Source organism: Prionailurus bengalensis, chromosome F2, assembly GCF_016509475.1.
Source record: "Prionailurus bengalensis isolate Pbe53 chromosome F2, Fcat_Pben_1.1_paternal_pri, whole genome shotgun sequence".
Lineage (NCBI taxonomy): Eukaryota > Metazoa > Chordata > Mammalia > Carnivora > Felidae > Prionailurus > Prionailurus bengalensis.
The window spans coordinates 13,827,176-13,853,255 of NC_057353.1; the positions used below are offsets into that span (position 1 = coordinate 13,827,176).

The 26,080-nt window shown below is 40.0% G+C and overlaps 1 protein-coding gene across 2 annotated transcripts in view; it reads left to right on the forward strand.

The window, feature by feature from the left end:
• The window catches only part of NKAIN3 (sodium/potassium transporting ATPase interacting 3), a 608,729-nt gene that overhangs the window by 557,771 nt on the left and 24,878 nt on the right, over positions 1 to 26,080 (forward strand). For both annotated transcript variants that reach the window (XM_043601142.1, XM_043601143.1), the window contains exon 5: positions 13,819 to 13,879. In XM_043601142.1, the coding sequence (XP_043457077.1) occupies positions 13,819 to 13,879 (61 nt within the window). The remainder of the gene's footprint in view (positions 1 to 13,818; positions 13,880 to 26,080) is intronic.

The following is a 26,080-nucleotide window of genomic DNA, read 5'->3' on the forward strand; positions in this document are numbered from 1 at the left end:
GTCCCACTTTAGTGACTAGTAGTATGTTAGGAGCCCTCTCCCAACTAGCAGTTAGGGGCTGGAAGCAATTCCATGTCCTAAGATGGAGTCTGTAAGCACCCTGTTTAAATGAGGGCCAGTGAGAGGGTCAGCTGTACACTTAGTGGTCTGCTCCTAATTGTGCCATCAGTCACCAGTTCTGGTTCCTTCCTCCAATCCCTACTCCTTCTCTCCTAAACTGGAAGGAAGGTGGCTTTCAACTCCATCTACTTTTCTCCCTAGTTTCTAGATCCCCTTTTCTCATGGAGCTGTTCTTGCTTCCAGTTTCCTTAACTCTTCTTCAGTGAGCCTCACTGCATTTTAATCCCTCAAGCCAAGAGCTCTGAAATGGTCTCATCACCCCAAAGCCTGGATCCTGGCCTTCTTTGCTTTCTTGGGTCAGGACAACCTTGGCTAGTGATGATAGTCGGGGTCAGAGATGACTTTGGTACTCTCCTGAACTTTGTTTTGGAGGCAGTCCTTCCTCCCCAGATCCCAAGCAGATTTTTCTCACCCTAAGTTTGTGCCACGCCCAGATTGTCCCTGCTTGTTCTCTTTTACCCAAGGAGATGTCAACAAGGACCATGCTGCTAATGTCAAAAAGTGACTTGTTGCTGAGTCCCGCCATCGACCTAGAGTCTTTTGGTCCACTATTGCCACAGCAAGAATTGCTTGTAGATGCTGTGGCCAGGCTGAAATACAACAGTAGAGTAAGTGGCCCCATCAGGGAAGGAGATGTGGAAGCCTGGCAGAACCGAACACTCACAGTCAAGTAGGAGTGTAGTACCAATACTATTTGAATTTGGATAGGTAAAAAGGCCATTAGATTTGACAAAATGTACGCTGTTAACCTTTAAAGGAGCAATCTCAGCAGAAAAATAGGGCCAGAAGCCAAACCGCAGTGAATTAAGGAAGGAATGAAAAGCAAAGGAAAGGAGGCAGCTGATAAAAACATTCATTTCAGAAATTTGTGGGTAAAAGGAAGAAGCTGTAAAGACATAACAGAATCAAGTGACATTTTTGTAAGATAAGGGAGAACTAAACATTTCTGAAGGCTCGAGGAAAAGAGCCTGTGAAAAGAAGATATTGCAGACAAATTCAAAAGAGCAGAAGAAAGATCTTTGAAAATCAAGATAAGAAGAAACAAACATTAGTGAGGGGGGTTGTCTTGGCTTAAAGAGGAAAGATTTCTTATCCTTGCACACATCAGGAAGATATGATGGAAACATGTAGAATGGAAATACAATAAGTTGTGTCTGTGGATAGATTAATTGGTCTACTTTAATAGTCTTACACTCAACAAAGTAATGGCAAGATCCAGGAATGTTTGAGTTACATGTGGAACACTCATAGAATCAAAGAGTTTTATGGTAGGAAAAGCTTATGGAACAACCTACTAATGTGCACTCTTCTTCTGAAGAGATAGGAAACCATGAGTGAAAGGAGAAACCTATTCGCCAAGACAGGTTTAAGAGTCTAGTGGCTGTCAGGATTTTATGCTATCTAGAACAATCCCTGAAGATCATGAGCTAGAGATGAAGACAGAAGTTGCCAAGTAAATGAAGCTGAAGCTAAGACTGAGGCCAATGGTAAACTTCAGAATGGAGATGAAAGTCCGAGTTGAGGCTGAAGAAGTGTAGTTTATTGGTGGGACCTGAGCATTATATTTTGAACGCTTTGCTTTGTGACCCAAAAACGGGGGCAAGAAATGAGAAACAAAAGTGATACTGAGCTGGGGCCTAGTGCAATCTGTCAACGAACAAGAAGGAGGGGGGCCTAGGGCTGTAGGGAGGGCAATATGAAGTGACTTGCCTCAGTCAGTGGGGAACCTCTGATATAAACTGCTTCCTCATCTTCCCAGATCTTGCCCAGTTTAAACTGTGTCAAAAGTGTAGGTGTTTGTGGACTAAAGATTTATGGTTGATTCCTGATTCTACTAATAACTAGCTATGAAACCTGAAAGAAGTTATTTGAATCCTTGGGTTCCTCATTCACAAAAGAGGGATAATAATATTCATCTCACAAATATGGTGTGACAATTAAATTACCAAGAACTTAGCACCAAGTCCTACGCCCCCAGTAAATACTCAAAATGTAGCTACAAATGGTTCCATAAGTCTCTTCTTCTCACGGGATGTAAACTATGTCATGATATGTAAGGAGGTATAATCTGTCTTGAAGTATCAGATTTTTACCATAAAAATAGCAGTATAATATCTGTCCATCCAGATATTTCCTAGAATCTCAATAATGAATGAGATCATTCTCTCAGTTCACCTCCCACCATGTAGAAAAGTAGAAAACTATCAAACTTGGTAGGGAACATACACTTTTTGTAATGATTCTAAAGGAAATAGCCTTGGGGGACCTTAAATGCCATTTTAAGATGCCATATTTTTAAAGCTCATTGAACACCATTCTCTCCCACTGAGTTTACATGGCACCAGAGCATCTTCCCACACAGTTTCTACCTTTTAGGGAGACCCAGTTCTAATTACCACTGAACCAACCCTAATGTCTTCCTCTTAGGTTGTCCATACAGCAGAACAGTTGCAGTCTGATAACTGATAAAGCAGAACTAAAACAGGAAATCAGTACTCAGGCATATTGTCAACTATTCTCATCCTTAAACACCTGAAATAGAAGCAGAAGTGCCAACTAATTTCACTCACAACTACATAAATAGTATAACTTATTTTTTATGTAGGATTTTAGTGACTATAGTAGGTCCACAGAGATTTTTTAATTAAAGTGTAAATTAGATCTTTAAGGCATCTAGAGATTTCACTGGCTTCTGAAGTAAATAATTTTAAATCAAAAAAATTAGTTGGTGACTTCAGCCAGGTCACGATCTCGCGGTCCGTGAGTTCGAGCCCCGCGTCGGGCTCTGGGCTGATGGCTCAGAGCCTGGAGCCTGCTTCCGATTCTGTGTCTCCCTCTCTCTCTGCTCCTCCCCCGTTCATGCTCTGTCTCTCTCTGTCTCAAAAATAAATAAATGTTTAAAAAAAAAAAAAAAAAAAAAAATTAGTTGGGAAAAATGGTTTTTAAAGTTTATTTTTATTTATTTTGAAAGAGAGATAGAAAGCAAGGGGGGAGGGACAGGGAGAGAGGGAGACAGAATCTCAAGAAGACTCCGGACTGTCAGCACAGAGCCCAATGCAAAGCTTGGTCTCACAAACCATGAGATCATGGCCTGGGTCGAAGTCAAGAGTCAGACAATTAACCAACTGAGCCACCCAGGCCCTCCACCCTCTCCCCCCACATACACACACAAAAGTTTTTAAACTCCTTTCTTTCAGTCTGACCCTCTTTATCCAGCCCAAATAAGTTTTCTGAGTAATATTCCAACCTGCAAATTTTTTCTGGAGTCAGCCCCTTTCTGGAATTTGGTTAAGTGTGAACATTCTTCACTTCAGTGGAGGTTGGCAATTACCCCTAAGATGTGTACCTTGAAAGGACCAAATTGGAACAATGAAGCTTGCTGGGAGCAGACTCTGGCACTATGAAAATGCAGCTGCTCCTGTGAGAACCTACAACCAGTTCTCACTGACCCGCCCTGGTAGTTCATGGCTCCATTTGAAGTATTTAGGCTGTAACACCTTAGGTGTGGATTCTATAACCCAGAACTATCTCTGTCTTCCAGAAATCACACAACTGGTTTTCATCAACGGTAGGGAACCAAGATTTTACCATGGTGGTTATGTTTTTCTTCTTTGGCCCAGGCAACTGTCCCATTTTTCCAAAATATGAATGCCACAAATTATAGAGCAGAAAAATTAACACCATTCCTGCACCACCTCAAAATGGAATAAATTATTAAAAACATTACAGAATGACTGTAAATAATAAAAGATGAGAGAACCCTTGGAGGTCAACATAGACTTTCTAAGAATAAGTCAGAGTGAATTAACCTTGCTTCCTTTTTGGTCATGATTTCTAGGCTGTGCTTGGATTCAAATGCATGATGCACATGTATTTCAACAAAGCGTTTAGTAATCAACTAAAACACAATAATAATGAATTTTCCTGGACCCATACAGGCACTCATATTTGAAAGAAAATATCACGACCATATAATTCTGGCATCATTCCAAAGGTATATTAAAAAAGGAACTCTTAGTTTAGGAAGTAAGAAAATGGACATCATTAGTGAAAAACTCCTCCTTTCTATTGATTTCAACATGTTATAAGAAACAATAATGGTTTTGGCCGGTGGATGGGAAAGTACCTAACAAAACAAAGGAGAAGTCTAAAAACTCCAGATTATTAGACACAAGGATCCTGGAACTACTTAATACTCTTGACTCAAATTTTTGACTTCTTATGCTTTTAAAAATGCTTTTAAAGGTTGAAACTATCATTTTAAAAGTACATAGTGTGTGGTGAATAACATGTTAAGTAGATAGGTGGATAGCCCTTAATTCTATGTAAGGGCTACTATGAAAAGTAATACTGCCTTCTTGGGAATAATGCTATAAAAGAGTTTGTAACTATTTGGCTAAGTACATGCGGCTTTGAGCTGTAGAAGAACCACATATAGAGCAGCAATAAGGAGAGGAGTTAACATCATGGACTAAACAGCCAGAGTGTCACTTCCTACCTGAGTGAGTTGGGAACAAGTTCATTAATTTTTATGCCTCGATTTTCTCATTTACAGAATGGAGTTAGTAAAGCACTTAACTCCTAGAGATGTAAGGACTTGATGAATTAATGAACATATCATGCCCAGAATGGGGTCGAGCTAAGCCCTGTACTAAGCAGTGGATATCCACTATCTTAGTAATCCTCACAATAATCAATTAAGTAATATGATCATTATACCGTGCCCAAGGTCACTCAGGTAGTAGTGGCAAAGCCAAAACTTGAACTGAGATCTCTCCAACCAGAAGCTGAACCCTTGACACCATAACTGTCCACTGTAAGGTCAGCATTGGCTCTCAGGAACAAGGCTAAAATCCATCTTAAGACCTGGATATATCAGAGCAAGACTACTAGCAAGAGTAACTCATTTATTCCCCAAGTGTTAAATGAAACCCCTTGAACCCTTGCTGGAAGTAACATCATTGGCCCCAGGACCAAGGTGAAGTTGTTCCAGCAGTCAGGAGAGAAGAAATACGGAGGCTCAGAACCAAACGGGGTGCAGGAACACCACATGGGCAAAGTGACAGTACTCAGCATTCATTTAACAGGGACAATCAGCGGAGATCAAGGGTCCATGACATGGGATACTCCCCACCTTTGACCCTGAGTGGAGGGTCATTGAGCTGCTGCAGCAGTGATGAAGTATGGGCAGGTCCTAGGCTATGCATCTGGCTTACGCAAATGCCCATTAGTTACAAAAGCTGGTATGCCTCGGTACTGTGGCCAGTTTCTCACACAGAATTTCCTGGGGCCGTCTCAGATCTAGGCCACAGCATCATCAGTCTCCTTCTGGCTCCTGTTCAAGGAGGTGGAATTGCCTCTATCGGCTAATTCAGCCAAGTGGATCTTTCACATTTCACTAGGTGGGGTTGTCAGCTAAGTCCCTCAAACAAAATAAGAAGCCTGTGAAAACCTTACCTCATTACAGAGAAGCAGGTTTCCATATTGCAAAATTTCTCTCCTCAAATTTCACAGTCACATATGAGCAGAAAAATGCCTGTCCTGAGATCTACAAACCGTGTATACCCACACACAACTCCATTGGCAACAGTGGGCTAAGCAGTCTGTTGAGGTTACATACCTGCTACTGGCTGGAGCAGTGTCCATAAAAGACAGGGCTCCAGACTTTGCCATTTGTAAATAGCTTCATTGGTGGCTGAGCCATCCCCTCAGTGAGAAGCAGATGAGCAGTGGATAGACATATGGACCAGTATGCCTATAGGGCAGTGCCTGGCTAAGCAGAGGGCTCAGAGCACAGCTGCTCCGCCACCCACCGCCTTCCACTGGGTGCTCTAGGGGTCTCAATTCTCAACACATGTCTATTTGAAGATAAACATCCGCTGTTGGGTTATGTGGTCCAGTGGCAAGCTGGATCTGAGGGTGCATTTGTAGAGATGTCTCTCCCGAGACACTGAGGGTAACCCAACATGAAAGGGGCTCAAAAAGACTGTGTTCTAGCAAGCCAGATAGAAGATTCTGAATGAGTCATGAGAACAAGAGGTTTGAGTTGCCAGAGGCTGAAGTCAGCAGCTCAAGATGGGAACAGGGTATAGAACATCATACAAGAAGTCTGAGGCCATCTGAGTGGACATAGGTGGAGAGGAGGGCTCCTGACCAAGGCCAGCTTTTACTACAGTTTCCTGACCCTGATTCCATTTAAAAGGACAAGTGCGAGAAGGCAGAGCTCCATGAACCCTGGCTTACTTATAAGCCCACATAGCGAGGAAGACATGTATGCTCACCCGAGACCTCATCCATCACATTCCGACACTATCACAAAAACAACTGTTTATCACCAAACTGCATTCATGTTAATCTTACATGTTTAAAAATTCTGCTTTAGTTTACATTTAGGATTGTGAAACAGGTAAAACTACATGAAATTTTCCTTAATAGAAAGTTTTCTTCAAATTACCTCGTAACACTCAGATACTGTAACCCTACCCAACTATTCACATGATACCATTGAAGAATTACTGAACTGGACACTTAGAAAAGTCCTAGATGAAATGACCTATCTGAATAGGTACATTTGTTTGTTTGTTTGTTTTTGTTTGTTTGTTTAAAGAATGCTCTTATTCCCCAACAACTTGCCACCAGAAATGCACTGATGACAGTGCTCTTTGCAAATCAGAGTAACATTTGTGTCCTCTATGATATTGCTGAGCTGGCTTGTGCAGAGTGTCTGCATCACAAAAGCATGTCATTAAAAGGCTTATCTTCCTTGGTAGAAGCCAGCAATCCATTAGTTTTCCATTTTGACTGTCTACACAAGTGCTTCCCATACACGTAAGGGCAATAAATCCCCAAAGCCCGAATAAATGCGATGCTGTTGCCGTTGTGCATTTTTATGGTCATCGTGGAGAAAACAACTTATTTCCATATTCATTGATTCATTTGGAGCCCAGCATGCCAGTGGGACTCTTAGGAGATTGAACCAAATGTCTTCAAATAATTTCAGGCTTCTCTTGGCATAGGACACTTCCATAAACAGACATAACTCTCATTCTGGATTCCTGAAGGAAAAGTATGAGCAGCTTGATTAAAAACAAATAGGTTAGGACTCACTAGGATTCACACCCTTCCCAGAGTGGTCCATATAAATAAAAAGCCGGTTCCTCCTACAACTTCTTCCCCTGAGGATCCTAAGATCTCAGACTTCTGTTGGGCACGCAAGAGAAAACAGATGGACGTGGGTGATGGTTGTACAAAAAGACCCTCCTGGGAGTCATAGAGAAAGAAATGTGTCCACACAGCACTTTGAGATGAGACTGTCCACCAGCTGCCTGTTCTTCAATCTCAAGGTTTTTTGATCACTCCCTAGAAAGGAAGGATACACCTACTGTCCAGTCCAAAATTGAGGGTGAACCATGGTACAAAGTTCAATGTCACTCCCAGGAGAGAGTCAGAAGATTCTCAAATTAATAACCCACCATAAGCTGTGTGTCTGGACATTCTGTTGTTTATCACTCTGACATGATACCGGGACATACTGAATTCCTGCTTGCTGTGAGAATTGGAGCATTGCTATACTTCACGAAAACCACTATGTCTCTGCAGTCAAATGGCTGGGAAATTCTTACTCCTTCATATTTATTTCTCCTCTTCCCAGTGAAGGAAGCAACGTGCATTCAGGAATATATTAGCTACTTTCGATATACTTTAACTGTTTGGTTTCATGTAAACCCAACCAATAGTTAATTCATAAGTGAAAATAGCCTAATCTCCTTTTTCTTTCTAAATGTGTAGCTTCCATCCATCTGTCTAAGATGGTATAATCTTGTTCTCGTGTCTATTGTGTGACATAGACGTTATCACAGCAAAACAGAAAAGTCTATGGGATTTATCAAGTCAACAGATACTGATGCACACAAGCAGAGTTGGCTTTTACTTTGACTGAGTGACAGGGTGACCCATGTGGGAATTTCAGGGTTGCTAATGTGCTGGATTTCTAAAATTCACCTACTTTGTTCCAGCCATACTCATTTCCCTCCCACACTTTGCTTTGAAATACAGTGCTTCTCATCATTTACTTGCTTAAAAACATTTAGTAAGTACCTTCTTTGTACCAGGAAAAATGCTAAGTTTCAGGAACGCAAAGTGAAATTGAGAAAAAGTTCTCACCTTGTGAGAGCCTGGCCGTGAAGACAGACATGTAAATAGATAGATAAATATGCCTGAATCAAAGAACACGGGGCTGTGCCTATGTAGTGGAAGGAGTAGATCTTCTTCCTAAAGGAACCAGGGCAGGACTCTGAGGATGTGGACTTTGCAGCAGCTGTCTCAGACGGGTCCTGCCTTCAAGGACCCACTGGGAAGATAACAAATGAACACAAAGCTTTAACACAAAGCAATACTGGGAACTGCCATTAGAGATATAAGAACAAAGTCCTGAAACAGTTCAGACTAGAGGTGCATCCACTGGGGGGATCAAAGAAAGTGACATTTACAACAGGGCTTAAAGGATGAGAGGGTCTGTGCAAGCAGAGATGTGAGAACAGGTTAGGGGGTCACGGGCCAGTGAAGAATGGGGTGTGCTCAGGGAGTTGGAGCACAGTTCGTGGCAGAGAAGAGTAGGGGATAAGGCTTGAAAGCCAAGTTGAGGTAGGATTATAGAGGGCTTGGAAGCAGATAAAAGTGATGTGTGCTTGGCCAGGCAAATATTCTTTGTTCTTTATTTCCCCAAATTGTGGACCATAGTTTAAGGAAAAGCCCATTGAATCCAAATATGCTGTATTAATTTCCACCTTTAAAAAAGAAACTAAAACAAAAACAAACAAAAACCTCATTAACATCACATCTCTGTCCAGATCTTGTTCCTGTCTCTACTCTCCTTTTCCAAAACTCCTTGAAAGAATAGTTGACATCTTATTTTCTCTTGAACCCACTCTGGTCACATTTTTGCCCCCAACCTCTACCAGAACAACTCCATGAAGGTCACCCATGTGCTCTACACTGCCCAGTCCAGTCGTCAAGGCTCAGTACTCATTGTCCTTGACCTGCCAGAGACCTTTGACACAGTTGATTGCCCTTGCTTTCTTATATTGCTGTACCTCTCTAGTCAGGCCTTTTCAGTCTCTTCCTGGTTTCTTGACTTCTCTCTAAACCCTAAATGTCATAATGTTCCAGAACTTCATCCTTTGACTCCCTTCTCTGACTTCACTCATTTCCTTAGCATTCTGATCAATCATATAGCTTTAATTTCTTTATTTGTTTTTGAGAGACAGAGAGAGACAGAGTGTGAGTGGGACAGGGGGAGGAGGGTGGGGCAGAGAGAGAGGAAGACACAGAATCCAAAGTAGGCTGCAGCCTCTGAGCAGTCAGCACAGAGCCTGACACGGGACTTGAACCTATGAACCATGAGATCATGACCTGAATCAAAGTCGGAGGATTAACCGACTGAGCCAACCAGGCACCCCCACATAGCTTCAAATACCGTCTATAGATATACCGATAACCTCCAAATTTATAATCAGCCTTTCCCTGAGCACCTTCTCAGGATTGTGTTTTCAGCAAGCAACCTTAAGGAATGAGGTCACTTCTCCCCCATCACACCCCAACAAAGAGTAGGCTTGCTTCCCATTGCTATAAAAGTAGCTCAATGTTCCTCTCCTGTAACACAACCCACTGTGTGTACAGGAGTCCGTCATGGCCCAAGGAGAATGTGGCAGAGATATGAAGCTCACGCTGGCTGCTGAGCTATGAGTAATGAAGTCCTTTATCTCTAACCCAGAATCCATGAAACAGTAACAGGCTAACTCGTTAGCTTATAGAGTAAAATCCCAAACCCTGCAGTTCTTGACATTAGATATCTATGCTTTCTTTTATATGTAACTTAACGTCTTAACCCAAATAAAAAATTAAATTATAGAAGGTTTCAAGTTACACATAGAACTTGAAAATGTTCGGTTTAATGACTTTCATAAGGATAAAGCTCTACACAGAGTGAAGTGTGTCAGCCTCTGCCTGCTTCCTGCAGGTGGCTTTGGCCAAGACCTTTATAGAGTCATTTTGGATTTGAGGGAAAAAATCAACCAACAAAGAACATTTTAGAGCCCAGTGCTAAATAGAGACGCTTCTGTCATTCCTTAAGGAATCTCTTAAACATTAATGCTTAAATGTTAGTGTAAATGCTGGGATATCTAGGAAGGTCGTTGGGGAGTTCTTTTTGTTTAAGGATCCTTTTGGCTTCCTTCAAACCCCACTGATTCTTTCACCCTAAGTGAGGCAGGGCCTGTACAAATTCTTCTGAGTTTCTTAGATGAGCTTTTCTCATCCACTTGTTGCACCTAAAAGTGATCCCTTAAGACACTCATGCTTTTAGAAATGCCTCATTTCTTTGATGTATCCTAAGATTCACAACTAGCAGGACTCACAGCCAGTGGCTGTCATCCTAGTTTCTACATATGTGAAATCTAATCCTGCCAATCCTTATACAAGGCCTGCAGGGCAAAAGAAATCAATCACATATACAAATCCTACTTGCAAAAACTAATCAATCCCTTATACAAGAAGTGGTGTTGGAATCTAGTCTTCCGCCATTTGCATTTATGTACTATACCAAAAAAATGGACTTTATGCAGTCAGAATTTACAATACATTGGAGAAAATCATTTAAATGTTATAACTTTGGAGATGGATAACTTAATGGAAAAGAAGAAAGTGTCTTTAAAATGACTGAGTCCTTCAAAACTTTATTAAAAGCAGACAATCGGGACAACCCTGGTGTTATTTACTTTGTGTATCTTTGCTGTTGGCAAGAATGCATGTTATTCTATTTCTTGGAGATAAGCAGAAAGCCACAGGGACTATTTCAAATCATATTCTGGGAAACCAAGAACTACACAACACTCAGCCATCAACAAATTGGTGATTAACATGATGTCTAGACAGGTTCTCATGAGAATAATATTATTAATTAAGCAGCAGTTTGGTTAATCATGATAGCAAAAGTAATTTTTGGAATAAATATTTTATTAGTGTGCCCATCAGTAAAGCAAAAATAAAAGGATATATGCTAATTAATTCATTTGTTGTAATATTGAGATTAAGGCTGGCAATTTCTGCTTGAGGGCCTGGAGAATGAGCTAATATTCTAGTATGGCACGTCTTTATCTTACTGTTTCCAGCTAATGGTACTGTATATTTCAATTACCTAGCCCAAATTCCTTTCTTGTCATCTATCAAGATATTTTTAAGGCCCATTAGTGAAGAATTGAATTTGACAAATTTTCTGTTGCTATACATTTATCTTTTCTTTTAAAACTGGGTGTTCTCCCATTTCATCAGTAACAAAAACTTCACTGAATGAGGAAAGATAGTGAGCTGTAACTAGAATTAAGACCCTGATCTTACTTTCCATCAGTCAAAAGACTCATTTGGAAAAGAAATAAATATACTGGCCAGTTCTCTTCAGTACACAGAAAATGAATCTTTTCAGAAAACATAGTTAACCCAATATTTTTAGCATAATCCATAGCCCTAAAACTACAGGGAATAAATATAAGCTAATAAAACTTCTGTAAAAAAGTATTTCTGGAAAAAAATTATTCGGATGAGCTTGCTCTCTTTTGTCTTAATAAAAGAACATCTATGGGACCTTCCAGGTTGGTGAACACTTGGGGATTTGGGGAGAGTGGTGCACTTGAGAAACAGGAAAGCTCTACACTTTACCCCCTACCTTGCCCCATGCATCTCTTCCATCTGGCTATCCCAGAGTTAAATCCTTTTATAATAAACTAGAAATCTAGCAGATGGCCTCAAGCTATAAAAGGACCTAAAGAATACCTTTAGTGCTGTCGCGGTGATGTGTGAAAACTCAAAGGGAGTGTCAGAAACCCTACAGGAGGTCTACAACAGTGACTGGGATAATCATGAGAAACCAATGACCATTGTAGGAAGTGGTGATCTCCTTCATAGGTAAGACTATGAAGAGAAAAGAGCTGAACAGACTTTGAGGACTATGGAATACTATGGAGCCCAGTTCAGTGAGATGAAGGAAAGAATCGCCAAGTGGGTTGGAAACTCATGGACTGTGACTGTGCCCAGCGCCACTTGGAGGCATGCAGAATACAGAAAAGACAGATGAGGTTAGTGTGGCCAAGGCTGAGGAAGAGTTCATCAAAGGCCAGATTGTGTCTAAAGATCTGAACCAGGAATTACTAAAGGAGTTGCCTATTCTCCACAATAGTCTTACTGGCTGTTAAATGACCATCTTCCAAAACATTTCCAAGTTGAGGCATGTCTTCCACAGGGAGATGAGCAAACTCAACCACAATTTCTACGAGGTGATGAGCAAACTGGAGAGGCAACGTTCCAATAGTCTTGTTGATGAAAGAACCATCAAGCGGCAACAGATGCTCTTTGGTCATCTCTCCCTTGGTTCGAACCTCTGTGTTTCGAGCCTTCTGACCTCTCCGCTTCCTCTGCATTTTCCTGAAAGAGTGAGAGGAAATCCATCTCAGCAAGTGAGGAAAAGCTAAAACCTGATCCTGCCCAGTCTGAAGGTGAATTCCTAGTTCAGGTTCCTAATCTACAGGGTAGTCACAAACACCAGATGGATTGTTCTCTGCATTGGGAATTTCAGCCTTTGACACTGGGACTATCAGAGACTATCCTTTCCAAATGTTATTTTATAAAGGGAGGAGAGGACAGACTTTAACAACAGAGAGAAAAGTAAGAAGGCAGACTATATAACCACTATTGAGGTATCTATTTTTCAGCAAAGTACTTAGAGTAATTTTAGACTAGACTAGCTGCATTGACAATTTTGTCCTTCAGGAATTGCGGTGTCTCTGGCTCCATAAAATAAAAATTGCCTTCTCAGTATAGTAAGTACAGATAACAATATGAAAAACTAGAAAGCCTGCGCTCTAGCACCTGAATTTATTTAACCACTAGTATCCAAGTGTAAACTATCTCTTCGGTGTCATTATATGATTAATAAACTAAAAGTTCATGCATTTTCTGATGATATAATTAACAAAACAATTTAGTATTTAAATAGAATTATATTCTCAGAGCATTTCAAACAACTAAGTAGATGATTGGTATTTAATTTACAATTAGCATATTTTGATTCCTTTTATGGCATTAAATATTAAAATAGTTGTAGTAATAATGAGTATTGCTACAAATTGCCCTTTAAGTAGTCAAACTTAAAACTATATGTTCTGAATACTCTGTGGTGATTTTAAAATATAAGGACTATAAATCCCAAATCAAAATCCAAGTGAAATGTCTAAAAACATTTTCCCATTTTTGTGTTCTGTTTTAAAAAGCCATTGCAACTGAGTAGAAATGGCAAAACTCTTTAAAAATCACAGCTATTGGGGTGCCTGGGTGGCTCAGTCAGTTAAGCATCTGACTTCAGCTCAGGTCATGATCTCGCAGTTCATGGGTTCGAGCCCTGTGTTGGACTCTGTGCTGATGGCTTGGAGCCTGGAGCCTGCTTCAGATTCTGTCTCTCCCTAGTTCAAAAATGAATAAACATTAAAAAAATTAAAACACAGCTATTATTTAAAATCAAGATTTCTTCCTATTACAGACTCATTGACATTCTTATTATGCATTCTTTATTTATTGAATTATATAAGCTCTTCAATTCTGGACATTTAGCATAGATTCTTAAAGGTTTTTTCTTTTTCTTCTCTTTTGCAGTTGGTTGGTTTTGTGTATGCCTGTTATGTGATCAGTATTTTCATGGAAGAAGAGGACACCTGTAAGTACTATGATAGCTACTTTTGGGTTTACTTTGGATGAGATATAGCTTCCCAAGCAAATCATTACAGGGCTATGAAAGCTTTTGTATTTGGAATTTAAAGTGACCAAATGCAGAATGGTAAAATTATAATCAAGTGTTTGCAAACTGAACTGCACACAAATAAGGTGGCATAGGTATTGAAACTCTCAAATCAAGCTGTGTATGAGGATGCCCAGAGACTGTAAGCCTACAGATGGCTGTCGGATCATGTCTTAGCAAGTTTTCTTCAGAGATTTAAAGATAATGTTGAATAGAAAACCAGGGATCGTTTTATCCATTGTATGTATTGTAAGTATGCTAGCTGCAGAATTTTGAAATCTGACTAATACCAATAACATGAAACAATACACTGCAGCAAGAAGTATATGAACACAAATTTTATAAAGTGCTCCACAAAAACTAAAAATGACAACCTTCAAGGTGAGATGTGAAAAAAACACCCCAAATTTAAAGAAGCAATGCTGAAAAATAACTAACGGGATGCTAAAATGCTAAGGAGTCATGTTTCAGCAGAATACCACCAAAAAAATAAAAGGCATATATGACCTGAAGTTATGTAGGTGAAGATTTAGCCACATATGCCAACACTGGCCTTTATTGAGTGCCTGCTAATGTAAGGCAATTCTTGGCAGAACTGTTATGATCTCATGCAATACTAAAGAAAATTTTAGTTCATTCTTTAAAATAAATCATTATTAGATAACCAAATCACACCCACCCACCTCAATGATTCAGTTATATCATCATAGTTAAACTCCCTGGGTTATAAACTTGACCCTTTAAAAAAATGAGGATAAGTGTCCAGCTCACCGTGATAACTTCTTTCTAGAACACAACTCCGAAGGGGTCTGATGAATGCTTCCCACCAAATAGATGCAGTCGCAGTGTATGAACTGGAATCCAGTTGACAATGAGGATTTATTTACCCAACTGGAAAAAAATATTAGACCCTGAGATTAAACTCTCAGGTAGTGAAAATGTGTGAACATACTGCATCGTATCTTTTATGCTGGCTTAGAGATTTTTTTCTAAACACGAGATAAACCAGAAAGTTTCTGACATTTCAAAAGTGCTGTCGTAGTGACAACACTTCCCACTATGAGGCTACCTTCAGAAAGTGTATTTTCAGGAGTTCCATTGGTAGATGCACAGTCTGACAAAGTTAATGCACAGAAAATCGGCAGCATGCCTCCAACTCACAGCTTCACCTCCAAGAGACAGGCTTCACCTCCAAAAACAACTGGCCCAGCATGAACAGTTTTAACGGCAGTTGAGACCTCAAGGAAATTATTAGAATAAATACTTCAAAAAAAACTTCAAAAAATGATACACTGACCGATAAATCGCAGCTGAATCCTTTATAAAGTATGTTTAAGTAGATATCAAAAGCCGCTGTTTCTTGTCCTCCTTGCTGAGCTGTTTGGAGGCCCTCGAATGATGCTAATGTTTCAGTCTACCTTATTGTGTGAGAAAAGGTAGATTAATCAATAGTCTTTTATCTATTAGAATAAGTACATAAAGGACTTTTCCTTGAGGCGTGTGATTTTAAGCAAAACTTGGAAATACAAAATGACATGCAAAAGGAAAGCCTCATCTAAATTGGGTAAACGATTTTGACCTTCTATCAGCCTCTTTTAGAGTAACAATATTGTAGAGTAAATACAATATTTACTCTACTGGCAGATATCGCTACTGGCAGATATTGTAGTTCCATTGACTTTGGTGTCTTTCGTTAGCGTAAGTTTCTCTATAGAAATCTCTGATTCAGCTATTTTGATGCCCATCAAACTGGCATTCGAGCAGCTGCTAGAAGCCTGTTCTATTAATGGTTTAATTCTAGTGTTTATTAGGAGGGCCATACATTAAGTTATCGAGAGACATCTGGATATAGTAGTTGTATCTAGTATCTAGATACCATCAATTCAAACAAAATTTAGAGCCAGAAAAAGTCTTGGGTGCTCAACACAAAATAAATATGCCCTAAACTGACTTGACATGATGATCTGCTGGAAAAAAGATGACAGGGAAAAGCAATCACAAACCTTTTAGGCTGATAGTTCTCAAGTGAGTGTAATTTTGCATTTTTTATTGAAAGAAGTAGAAATCAAAAGTGCAGTTGTAATTAAATTGTCCCGGAGTCTTCAAGGCAGATGTGAACAAAAAGAAATATCTGGAAACCAATCGCAGTGATCTCATAGACTAGCACAATTTGTGCCAACACTTAGCTTTTAGGTGCAGTAATGAACTGCCCTTTGGATATGACATTACCAACCCACAGTCAAAAAGATGTGTCTTTTGATTTGTTTTTCCAAAATCTAAACATACAGTGAAAAAAAACCAATACTGGTAGCTTTCCAATCTGTCTAAGTATACTTCTGGAAAGCTTATTCTGAAAGGTGACTGCAAATATATAATGTAATGTCACAGTATTTTGGCAGACAATGTATCATTTATCATTTCAATTCCTATTCTAACTAATGAAAATTTCTGCATTATTCAGAATGCAAAGTTAATCTTTGTTCTTGGACTGAAAGCTGTCAGCCAGCCTTAAAAATTAATAACAGCTACCCACTTCTCTCCCCTGCACTGCCTAAGTGGTTCTATGGGACTAACATTTCAGCTGATGGACATTTCTGAAGGGTAATAAATGCTTGCAGAAACATTTATTTCCAGCCACCCATCTTCTTAGTTACCTCTCGGCCTCTTCTGCTAACTATATCTCCTATAAGGACTCTGATTGCAGGTCAAAGACAATGAAATAAAAAGCTTGAAAAAGGAAGAATGTTGCTTGATGGGGTCAGAACTTCCCATCATTCATTCCAATGAAAAAGCCCATTTATATCTCTCATCTCATTTTTATTTCTTTTTTGGAATATCTATCAATCTCCATGAACACTTTTGTGAGACCAGGATATTTGGAATCTGTAATCATAAAAACCTGTCGACATCTTGTTTGTGAATCACCTACTGCTGAAAATGAACTTGTAGGCTTGTTACTATCTTGTCACACTTGTGAAAAAGAATGTTTCTAATTTGGGAAAGTGTGGAGGCGAGGCAAAAGATGCTGAAAAATAGTATTAACTTGAATAAATATTACCAGACTTCTTCAAAGGATCTGTTGCTAGCATGACTGCTTCTGATATTAGGTTTCAAATTGCAACTGGGACATCTGTTTGGTCTCACAAAGGCCAGTCTGGGTTGTATAGTTGAATAGTGGGAGAAAACTATATTGAAAACCCTAAGAAGTAGTTTTTGAAAAGGAAATGAATCCCCCCAGATGCAGGTTCAATAATTTACACTGAAAAGCTCAAAATAACTCTTTATACTACCATTTGACCCTTGATAGTATACTTTTGGGGGACTGTTCATTGGAAGGAAACATGACTCGTGGAACACATTCTATATCTCTACTGTCCTTGAGGCTTCCTACAGGCTAGTGTTCATATATTTGCCTGTCTGCCCATAAATTCCTTTTCAGAGGATAGTGATATTAGCATAGCAATGATATGAATTGGAAATAAATAACCCTGTCTACCTTCAAAATAGTCAATTATCAGCAAAATTAGTTTCTTTGGTAATAGCAGAAGAATTGCAATTTGGGACAAGCAAACTATGGGGAACCACAGACAAGTCCGAAGAGACAAAGGGAAAGCCGGCCATTATTAGGTTATAGGAGGAAATTAGGGAGGATTGTTTTAAACAAGCGTTCATCAGAAAAGAACGAAGAAAGAGCATTTCTCATTGGCTGTGAGTGGTGGTTAGTGAGTTGTTGCTGGGGCAGGGAGGATCTTCCTTCGTTTTCTTAAAAGTGGAAGATGAAATTCCTATGTGATAATGTCCTCCCTATCAAGATAATTCTTATCTTCCTTCTTCCTGCTGGTTAGACAGCCTGGTGTGTGCATGAGAGCTCCCCCTTCAGGGCTTCCCAGCTCCATTTTAAATGAGGTTTCCTTTATTTTCACAACCCCTTTCTTCCCCTAAGAATTACTGAAGAAGCTAATGGGAGGGCAGTTGAATAGTTTGAATGTTAATCTCTCAGTGTCCCTTCATGGCTTTGTAATGTTTGCAGAAGCCTTAGAGAAGGAGAGTGACCCAAAGTTCAGGCACCGGGAAGGAGAGAAAGCAGCAGAGGCCGGGAGGATCCTCAGAATAGAAAACTGTCCATTGTCTTGTGAGCCTTGCAATATATACACATTTGAGGTGGAGGGGCAGGAGAATTTGGTGAGTCCAAGAGAGAGACTCAGGAATGATCCTGTAGTCATGACCAGCATTTCAAAGGAGTCAGAGCATTTGTCCAATAAGCCATCAAGAATCTACTGGGTACATTTCTTTTGGTAACTATTGGGTGAGTTGTATCTAACTAACCTCACCACAAGTTTAGATTTTGAGTCTGAAGTAATTCCCCTAATTTGATGAGAAGACTTTGTTAAATAGCTACAAAATAACTGGCTAATTTTCGTACTAGAATAGACGATCTATGAGGTCAGGATTTTTATTTTATTCTTTGATTTAATCCTAGAGCCTAGAAAATGCTATGCACATAGCATCCGATAATGAAAAAATAGCCGAATTTATATTTGTAAATTCTCTTGGCCAAGCGACTCATTTTTTAAGATGGATTTCAAAACCCAAGATTCTCAAATTTGATAGAATGATACTGCCTTACATTTAGAATGCCTGATGCATTTACAAATATTTATGTTTGGCAAATGATGGTCCTGCATCTCTTTAACAAAATTGGATGGATTTTTAGTAATTTTGAAGGTCAAGATCCAAGGAGATGGTTTAAACCTCCATTACACCACATCAGTGTAAGAGCTTGGGTTCGTCAATTCCTGGACAAGATATCACGGGGGGAACAGGAACTTGGAAGGTAGAGATGGACCCACAGAGTGAATTCAACTACAAAATCTGGCCCAGGGAACAGACTCACTATCAAAAAGTTGGGCCCAGCAGGGTGGTGACCTCAGCCACCACTACACCTGGGAAGGACAAGTGGCATGGAATGAGATCCTAGCTACAATCCTGTGGTTCAGAGACAGAATTCCAGTCCTTGGGTAGGTTATGAAGACTGTCTCTCTCTGTAATGACTCAGTGGTGAGAATCCTTTCACAATGTATACATGTATCAAGTCACCATGTTGAAGATTTAAATATATCACAATTTTATTAGTCAACTATACCTCAATAAAGTCAGAAAAAAACACAGTATCTCTCAAGAAGAATATCATAAACACCCAAATACCCAAACCAGTGAATCAAGTAGAGACTCTCCACAGGGGCAAGATAAAGAAACCTTTTTACTAGAACCAGCTCCCAAGTCAGTACTAAACTCATCATGAAGTAGAACCTAGACTGTTGCCTATTTCACTCGACCAGGACTTTTGTAATTCAGCCTAACTGGGACAAGCCACAGCCATTATTTTCTAGTCTCCTCATCTCTAGCCACATCTATTTTCCTAAATCCAGCAGATTCTTTCAGAGAGGCCTCTTCCCTTTGCTGACATACTAACCTACACAAATCCTGCAAATCTCAGCTTAACTATTCTTCCCAAATTTGGCCATTTCCTTCTCACTCTCTCCAGGCTAGATGAGGGCACCTGTGGTACACTGTTAGGTGCTTGCATTGGACAGCATAATTCTCCTGTGGAAACATTTAACATAACTGGAATTTTTCAGTCATGATATCCCCAAGAGGCAGCCCATTTCCTGGCATAAAGGACACTCTAAAACAACAGATAATAAGGGAGTGTTGAATGAATAACTGTGTGAACAAGTGGACTCAGAGGATGGTTGGGATTTCCATTGGCAGAGATGGGGGAGAAAGGGTTTCCTTCTCTATTCTCTAACTCCAGAGTGGTATGAATGACCACTCTTCACACAAGCTAGAAACTTGGGCATACTCCTCCACTCTTTCCTTACCTCCCATATACAATCAGTCATCAAATGAGACATTGTCACCTCCCTTCAAGTAACTAACAGCCCTCAGATGCTTTTTTAACATTCTTCCCAAGGACACCTTCTTTCCCATGCCTTAGTGGACCCTAAGCACATCTCTGAATCTGTGTTCAACTTATTTTTTACTTAGCTGCATTCCCCACTTGTAGATGGGGATCATGGCTTACTTACCCTAGGATCCCAAGACCTGGTTCAGTATCTGGAACACCACAGGAAACCGATGTATGTTTGTCAAAAGTATATTTGTTGTACACACCCCCATGTCTTTACATTATCTTTCATATGTCTTTCCTCACACCTTATGAGAATTTAAATATCCCATTCCCTGCACAATAAATAAAATTTGATTCATTCACAATGAGGTATAAATGGCTCATGCACTTATATTCCCTGAAAATCTTCATTGGCTACTTGTCAGAAAGTTGACAGCAGCAAGCAAAGAACACCTACTGCCCCAGAGGGGGTTTTAATGTCCCATGTTTCCACTTGAAACTGGATGTTAGAAATTAAATGAAGGCAGTCCTAACCCTGCCAACATCTAGCTCTGTTCACATCAACAACTCAAATCATCTCTTAGGGGATCCCAAAGGCACTCTGAGGTCTGACACGACAGCTCTATGGAAGATGTCCCTGGCTCTGGGGTTGTCTCAAGGTGCAGTCAGGTGCATCCCATTTTTTACATTCATTTACAAATGGAAAGTTTCGGCAGCTGTTCAAAACATCCTGATCTCTCTGCCTCAGATTAATAGTCGATGGAGTGTGAAGCATCAGCCTCGCCCCTGAAAGCAAGCCCGCTGCACAAATGCCTGTCTCGCTCGGGAAGGCACAATCACATCTCCCTACATGCCTGTTTCAGACAGGTCGGAGCCTTCAGGTTCTCGCTGTTGCCCAGCAGCCTCCTGTGCGTGGCATGCCCTTAAGTTGAGAAGGAAGAATGCAGGATCTGCCATCCAGATGGTACAGAATGGAAGATTAGGGATTTGGGAACCAGATGTGATTATGAGGGAGCAGAGTAAGAAATTAAAAAAAAAAAATCCACACCCTCATGGAACCCTGAAAGCCCAGTGAGAAAAAAATGGGCCGTAAGGATTCTACATGGATCCTGTGTGATGGTTTTATTCTGGATTCTTAGTGGGAAAGATTAGGGGCCCAGGGGGAAGAACAACTGACAGCGTTCTGACAGGGCTTCCGGTGTCTCCATTTTATTTTATTTTTAAATGCTTATTTATTTTGAGAGAGGGAGAGAGAGAGAGCACGTGCCGGTGGGACAGGGACAGAGGGAGAGAGAAAAGAATTCCAAGCAAGCTCCATGCTCAGCACAGGGCCAGACACAGGGCTCAATCTCTGACTTAGAGATCATGACCTGAGCCCAAGTCGGATGCTTAAGGGACTGAGCCACCCAGAGGGCCCCCTGTGTCTCCATTCTAACTCTAAATTCAGTATCCATGCCCCAATGCCTTTCAGTGAGAGTACATTGATCCCTCCTCTCTCTACACCTGTTCCTAAACTGCTGTGACATTACAGAGAAGAACGCGCCCCCATCCACCGGCCCTCGTGCGACTTCACAATGTCGACGCCTGTGAGCAGGCCTGTCACTCGTTCCGAGTCAGCACCTTCTCCAGTTCCCTTAAAACTGCAGTCTTAGAGCTCCCTACCATCATTTTAGGGATGAGGAAATGAAGCCCAGAGAGATATAATTCCCGGCACCTTGCACCCCTCTGCCCCACACCCTCGGCACTAAGACTCTGTTACAAAGAAAATGAAAGCCAGTAGGCAGGGGTCCCTACAAGTTCCTGGAGTCTCTCTCCCATCCAGACTGTCTACATTCCTCCAGGATTATCTTCTTCCCGACAGAAAACGAGAGCTTCATTCCCTCCCACGTATTCAGGCGCCTTGCTGCACTAATTATTTTTTCTCTCTCTCTCTTTCTCATCCTCCCCTCCCACCCCCATCTAACTCTTTTCTTCCCTTCTCTCTGTCCAGTTTCTTCCTCCCACTGGATCTTGTTCCTCAGCTTATGAATAAAGTCACATAATTAAAATAAAAAACAAAACAGAAATTACCCCGACCCCCCACCCGGTATATACAGCTAGCTTTCCCATCTCTCATGCTTCTTCCCTCCATGTTCAGACTTTTCTACAAAGTAGTCCAGACTTATAGCGTTCCCTCTCTCAACTGCTATTCACCGTCAGACTGCTGCTGTCAGGCCTTCTGTCCTCCATTATCACTGAAAACGCTCACTCAGAGGCCAGCAATGACCTCTTAATTGTCAAATTCACTTAGATCTCATCACGCTTCATTATAATTAATGGCTTTGGTCACTGTTGACTGCTCCCTCCGTGAAAATTTTCTCTTCTAGCTTTCCTGTCTCTTGAGTTTTGCCAGGCAATCCCATCCTTTGAACAGCACTTACTTTACCAATTAAAAATTATTTTGAATATCGTTACGCAAATTAAGCACACTGCCAACACAGATACAGGTAACAAATTTTGAGTTAGTACTTACCCTGGCTAGTTTTGGAGTAATGACTTCTCATTATATCCTTAAAATGTTAACTTGCCGTCCCTAGTAAATAGCCCACTGTTAACACTGAAGCATTTTAAGTAAGATCAGACAATAAAACAGAAGCATTTTAAAGTAAGACCAAACAATAAAACAGATGTTTATCCCTTTTAGATAACAAAAGGGCACGTGATATTCTCAAGAGCTATATTCATGGACCAAATATTTAATGGAAATCTGATTTTATAATTCCTTTAAAGAAGTGTCATACAAGTAACCAACAATAAAAGGTATATACGGAACACTCATCTTCATGTGCTTTTACTAAGTAGTTTATTGACTAAGGAAAAAGTAATTTACTGTTCCTACTGGGAGCAGCATTTGGAACTGGAATCTAAGTGAGGTATTTGGGAATATTCATATAACTTGGATGCCAGCATGAAAATAAAGTAGGGGAGAAGTTAAAAGAATTTGTTTCTCCTCCTGAGTTGTATGAGGTGCAAAGTAAATTAATTCTAAATTATACCTAACCAGCCTTTTAACTTTTTCCATACTTGTTCTCATAGAAGGAAACAGGATCTCTCTCTCTCTCTCTCTCTCTCTCTCTCTCTCACTCTTTCTCTCTGTCTCATTTGCTCTTGCGTTTGCTCTCTCTCTCTTTGATTGCAAGAACCACAAAGTCTAGATTAGAGTTAATGGTGTATCCAGAGAACAGCTTTCTTTGCCACATATATAGTTCCATCAACTGCAAAGCTTGTAACATTTCCCAACCCTTACTCATTGAATAGCACCTTCACAAGTTTTGTCATAGCTTGTGTGAGAAACTGGCCAGCTGCTCACTAAACCCATTTGTTGGTTTTTCTCCTGAAACAGAGCTGGACTGCATTTCCCAGCTTTCCTGCAGTTAGATGTCCCACGAAATTGAATTCTAGATCATGAAAGGTGAACAGAAGAGGTATGCCCACTTCTAGGCCTGGCCCCTAAACACCTTCTACATGTGGTTCTCCATGTTCTCCCCCTTTCTACCTATTAGCTACAGAGAAGCACAGAAGCTTTGGAAGCCACATGTTTAAAATGGTGCCACTACAGTGTTGAAGGCACCTGGGTCACCAAGTCATTGCTTGGAGGAGAGTTGACCAAGCAGATTGAGGACAGGGTGATTAGTGCCTTTGAGGCATGAGGCACTGAGAAGCACCCAAGAGGGTATGATCAGGAAAGGGTTCCCAGAGGTGGAGACCCTGAAGTAGAAACAGGCAGGAATTCTGCCACCAAACGGGGTGTAGAACAATTTGTGTATTCTACAAAGTGCCGGTGCCTCCTTTGTGCCTGGGAAGGTCTCCTGGAGGAGACAGCACTGAAGGAGAAGGATAAGATAAAGGATATGGATAAGAAGGAACCTGTGAGGTGAGTGGCCAGGAGAAGAACATTCCTGGCAGGTGGAGTAGCAAATGCATAGGGAGTCACTTCCTAGAAGAGGCCTCTGACCGAAACAAAGGCCTTGACTTCAGGCCTAGCTTCATATTGGATGCTCTGGAAGGTCAAAAGGCAATCAGGACTTCCCTGGCCTGCTGACTGTCAACAGATTAGTGAATTAAAAGGCAGATCGTATCAGAGACTTAGTTTTAAACCCTGCATCGAGAGGGAAGGCTATGTGGAAATGATGAAAACCATACCATTTTTTTTTTTTACATGTTGGGAGCAAAAATAACATACAGCTTGGACTTAAGTTTTGTTTTCTTTTCTTTTATTCTATATTTGCCTCATTTTCTATTTATTCACCTACATGTTTACTTGGAAAAGTAAATTAAATATGGGTGGGTTTTTTTTTTCATTATTTAAGGAAAACAAAGGTGTCATATTGACTGTTTTCTTTTTGAGACAACAAAGATGCAAGAAAACAGGTGAAAGCCAAAGTTTCCTTAGTATTTTGTCACTGTACGTTTCCTGATGTCCATGAGGGAAGATTTTCAGCAAATTCTATTTATATCGATTCAGAGTTTAAAATCACTGTGCTATTTATTAGAGTGGCAACGTTTTTAAAACCTGGGTTTTCTTAAGTTCTAAAGGCTACATAGAACTTTCACTATTCCATTTATAAACCTACTGAATTTTAATAATGCCTTTTGGGGAAATTATTTTTATTTTTATAGTGGTAAAATACATAATATAAAGTTAACCATTTGAACATCTTTAAGTGTACAATTAAGTGGCATCAAATACATTCACAATGTTGTATAACCATCACCAATATCGATTTCCAGAACTTTTTCATTGTATCAAGAGGAGCTGTGTCCCCATAAATAATAACTCTTCATCTCCCTTTCCCCCCAGCCTCTGATAACCTCTCTTCTGGCTCTATGTATTTACCTATTTACTTTCTGTCTCTTTGTATTTTCCTAGTCTAGGTACCTCATATACATAGAATCTTACAGTATTTGTTCTTTTGTGTCTGACTTATTTCATTTACCATGTTTTCAAGGTCTATCCATATTGTAACATGTATCAGAATTTCATTTTTGTGTAAGGCTAAATAATATTCCATTGGACTTCAATTACTACTTGATCTACTTATATTTAGTAGTCTAAATTCCTTTAAATGATTTGTTCCATATACAATTTGAACTAAAACCCTTTACATATTAAACCTGCATTCATGAATCCATTGTAATTATCATTCTTTTTTGTAATTATCATTCTTTGCAAGTCCTTCAAATATTCATCCTGATAAACAAAACACTCACTAGTTTTTAAACTATTCCAGCAAATCTATAAATCTAATAAAATAAGCTTATGCATATATTGAATCTCAAATTTTCTTAAATATTACACAAGTTTTTGTAGCAACGTGGATGGAACTGGAGAGTGTTATGCTAAGTGAAATAAGTCAGGCAGAGAAAGACAGATACCATATGTTTTCACTCATATGTGGATCCTGAGAAACTCAACAGAAGACCAGGGAGGAGGAAAAGGGGGGGGGGAGTTACAGAGAGGGAAGGAGGCAAACCATAAGAGACTCTTAAATATTGAGAATAAACTGAGGGTTGGTGGGGGACAGCGAGGAGGGGAAAGTGGGTGATGGGCTTTGAGGAGAGCACCTGTTGGGATGAGCACCTGTTTTGTACGGAAACCAATTTGACAATAAATTTCATATTAAAAAACATATATTACACAAATTTAATAAAGTTTTCCCATGTCTTTCAACCTAAAATCACAAGTGTAAAATTAATTAGCCAATTCAAAACTTGAATTTGTTTTACAGGGGGAATCTGCCAGACCTAACATGATCTGTCTGATTATGTTAAGAACCAAAGATTTTACATACCAAATAAACACCGACTATCCCAATGATTACAATATCCTAATCTATACTTCACAAAAGGGTTTTAAAACCTTGAAGTTGGCTTCTTTTCCTCTCTCTGTAGTCAGTTCCTAGTATTGGAAATGCATTTCTCCAATGAATGAGTATCTCAAACAATTTGAATTTGCTACATGCTGAGAGACTGTCAGCTGCCAAGCAGGACCTAAATTCCACTAATGGATATATTGGGCTTTTTTTTAATGTTGGTAGAACAAGTGGAGGTCTTATCCCATACCCTTTAAATGTGATTAGTTTAGCAGCCCACAACACTAGGACTCATGACATTAGATTTCAGTAGACAGAAGACTTTACTCCTATTAAGAGTCTCTTTCTGATTGGTTT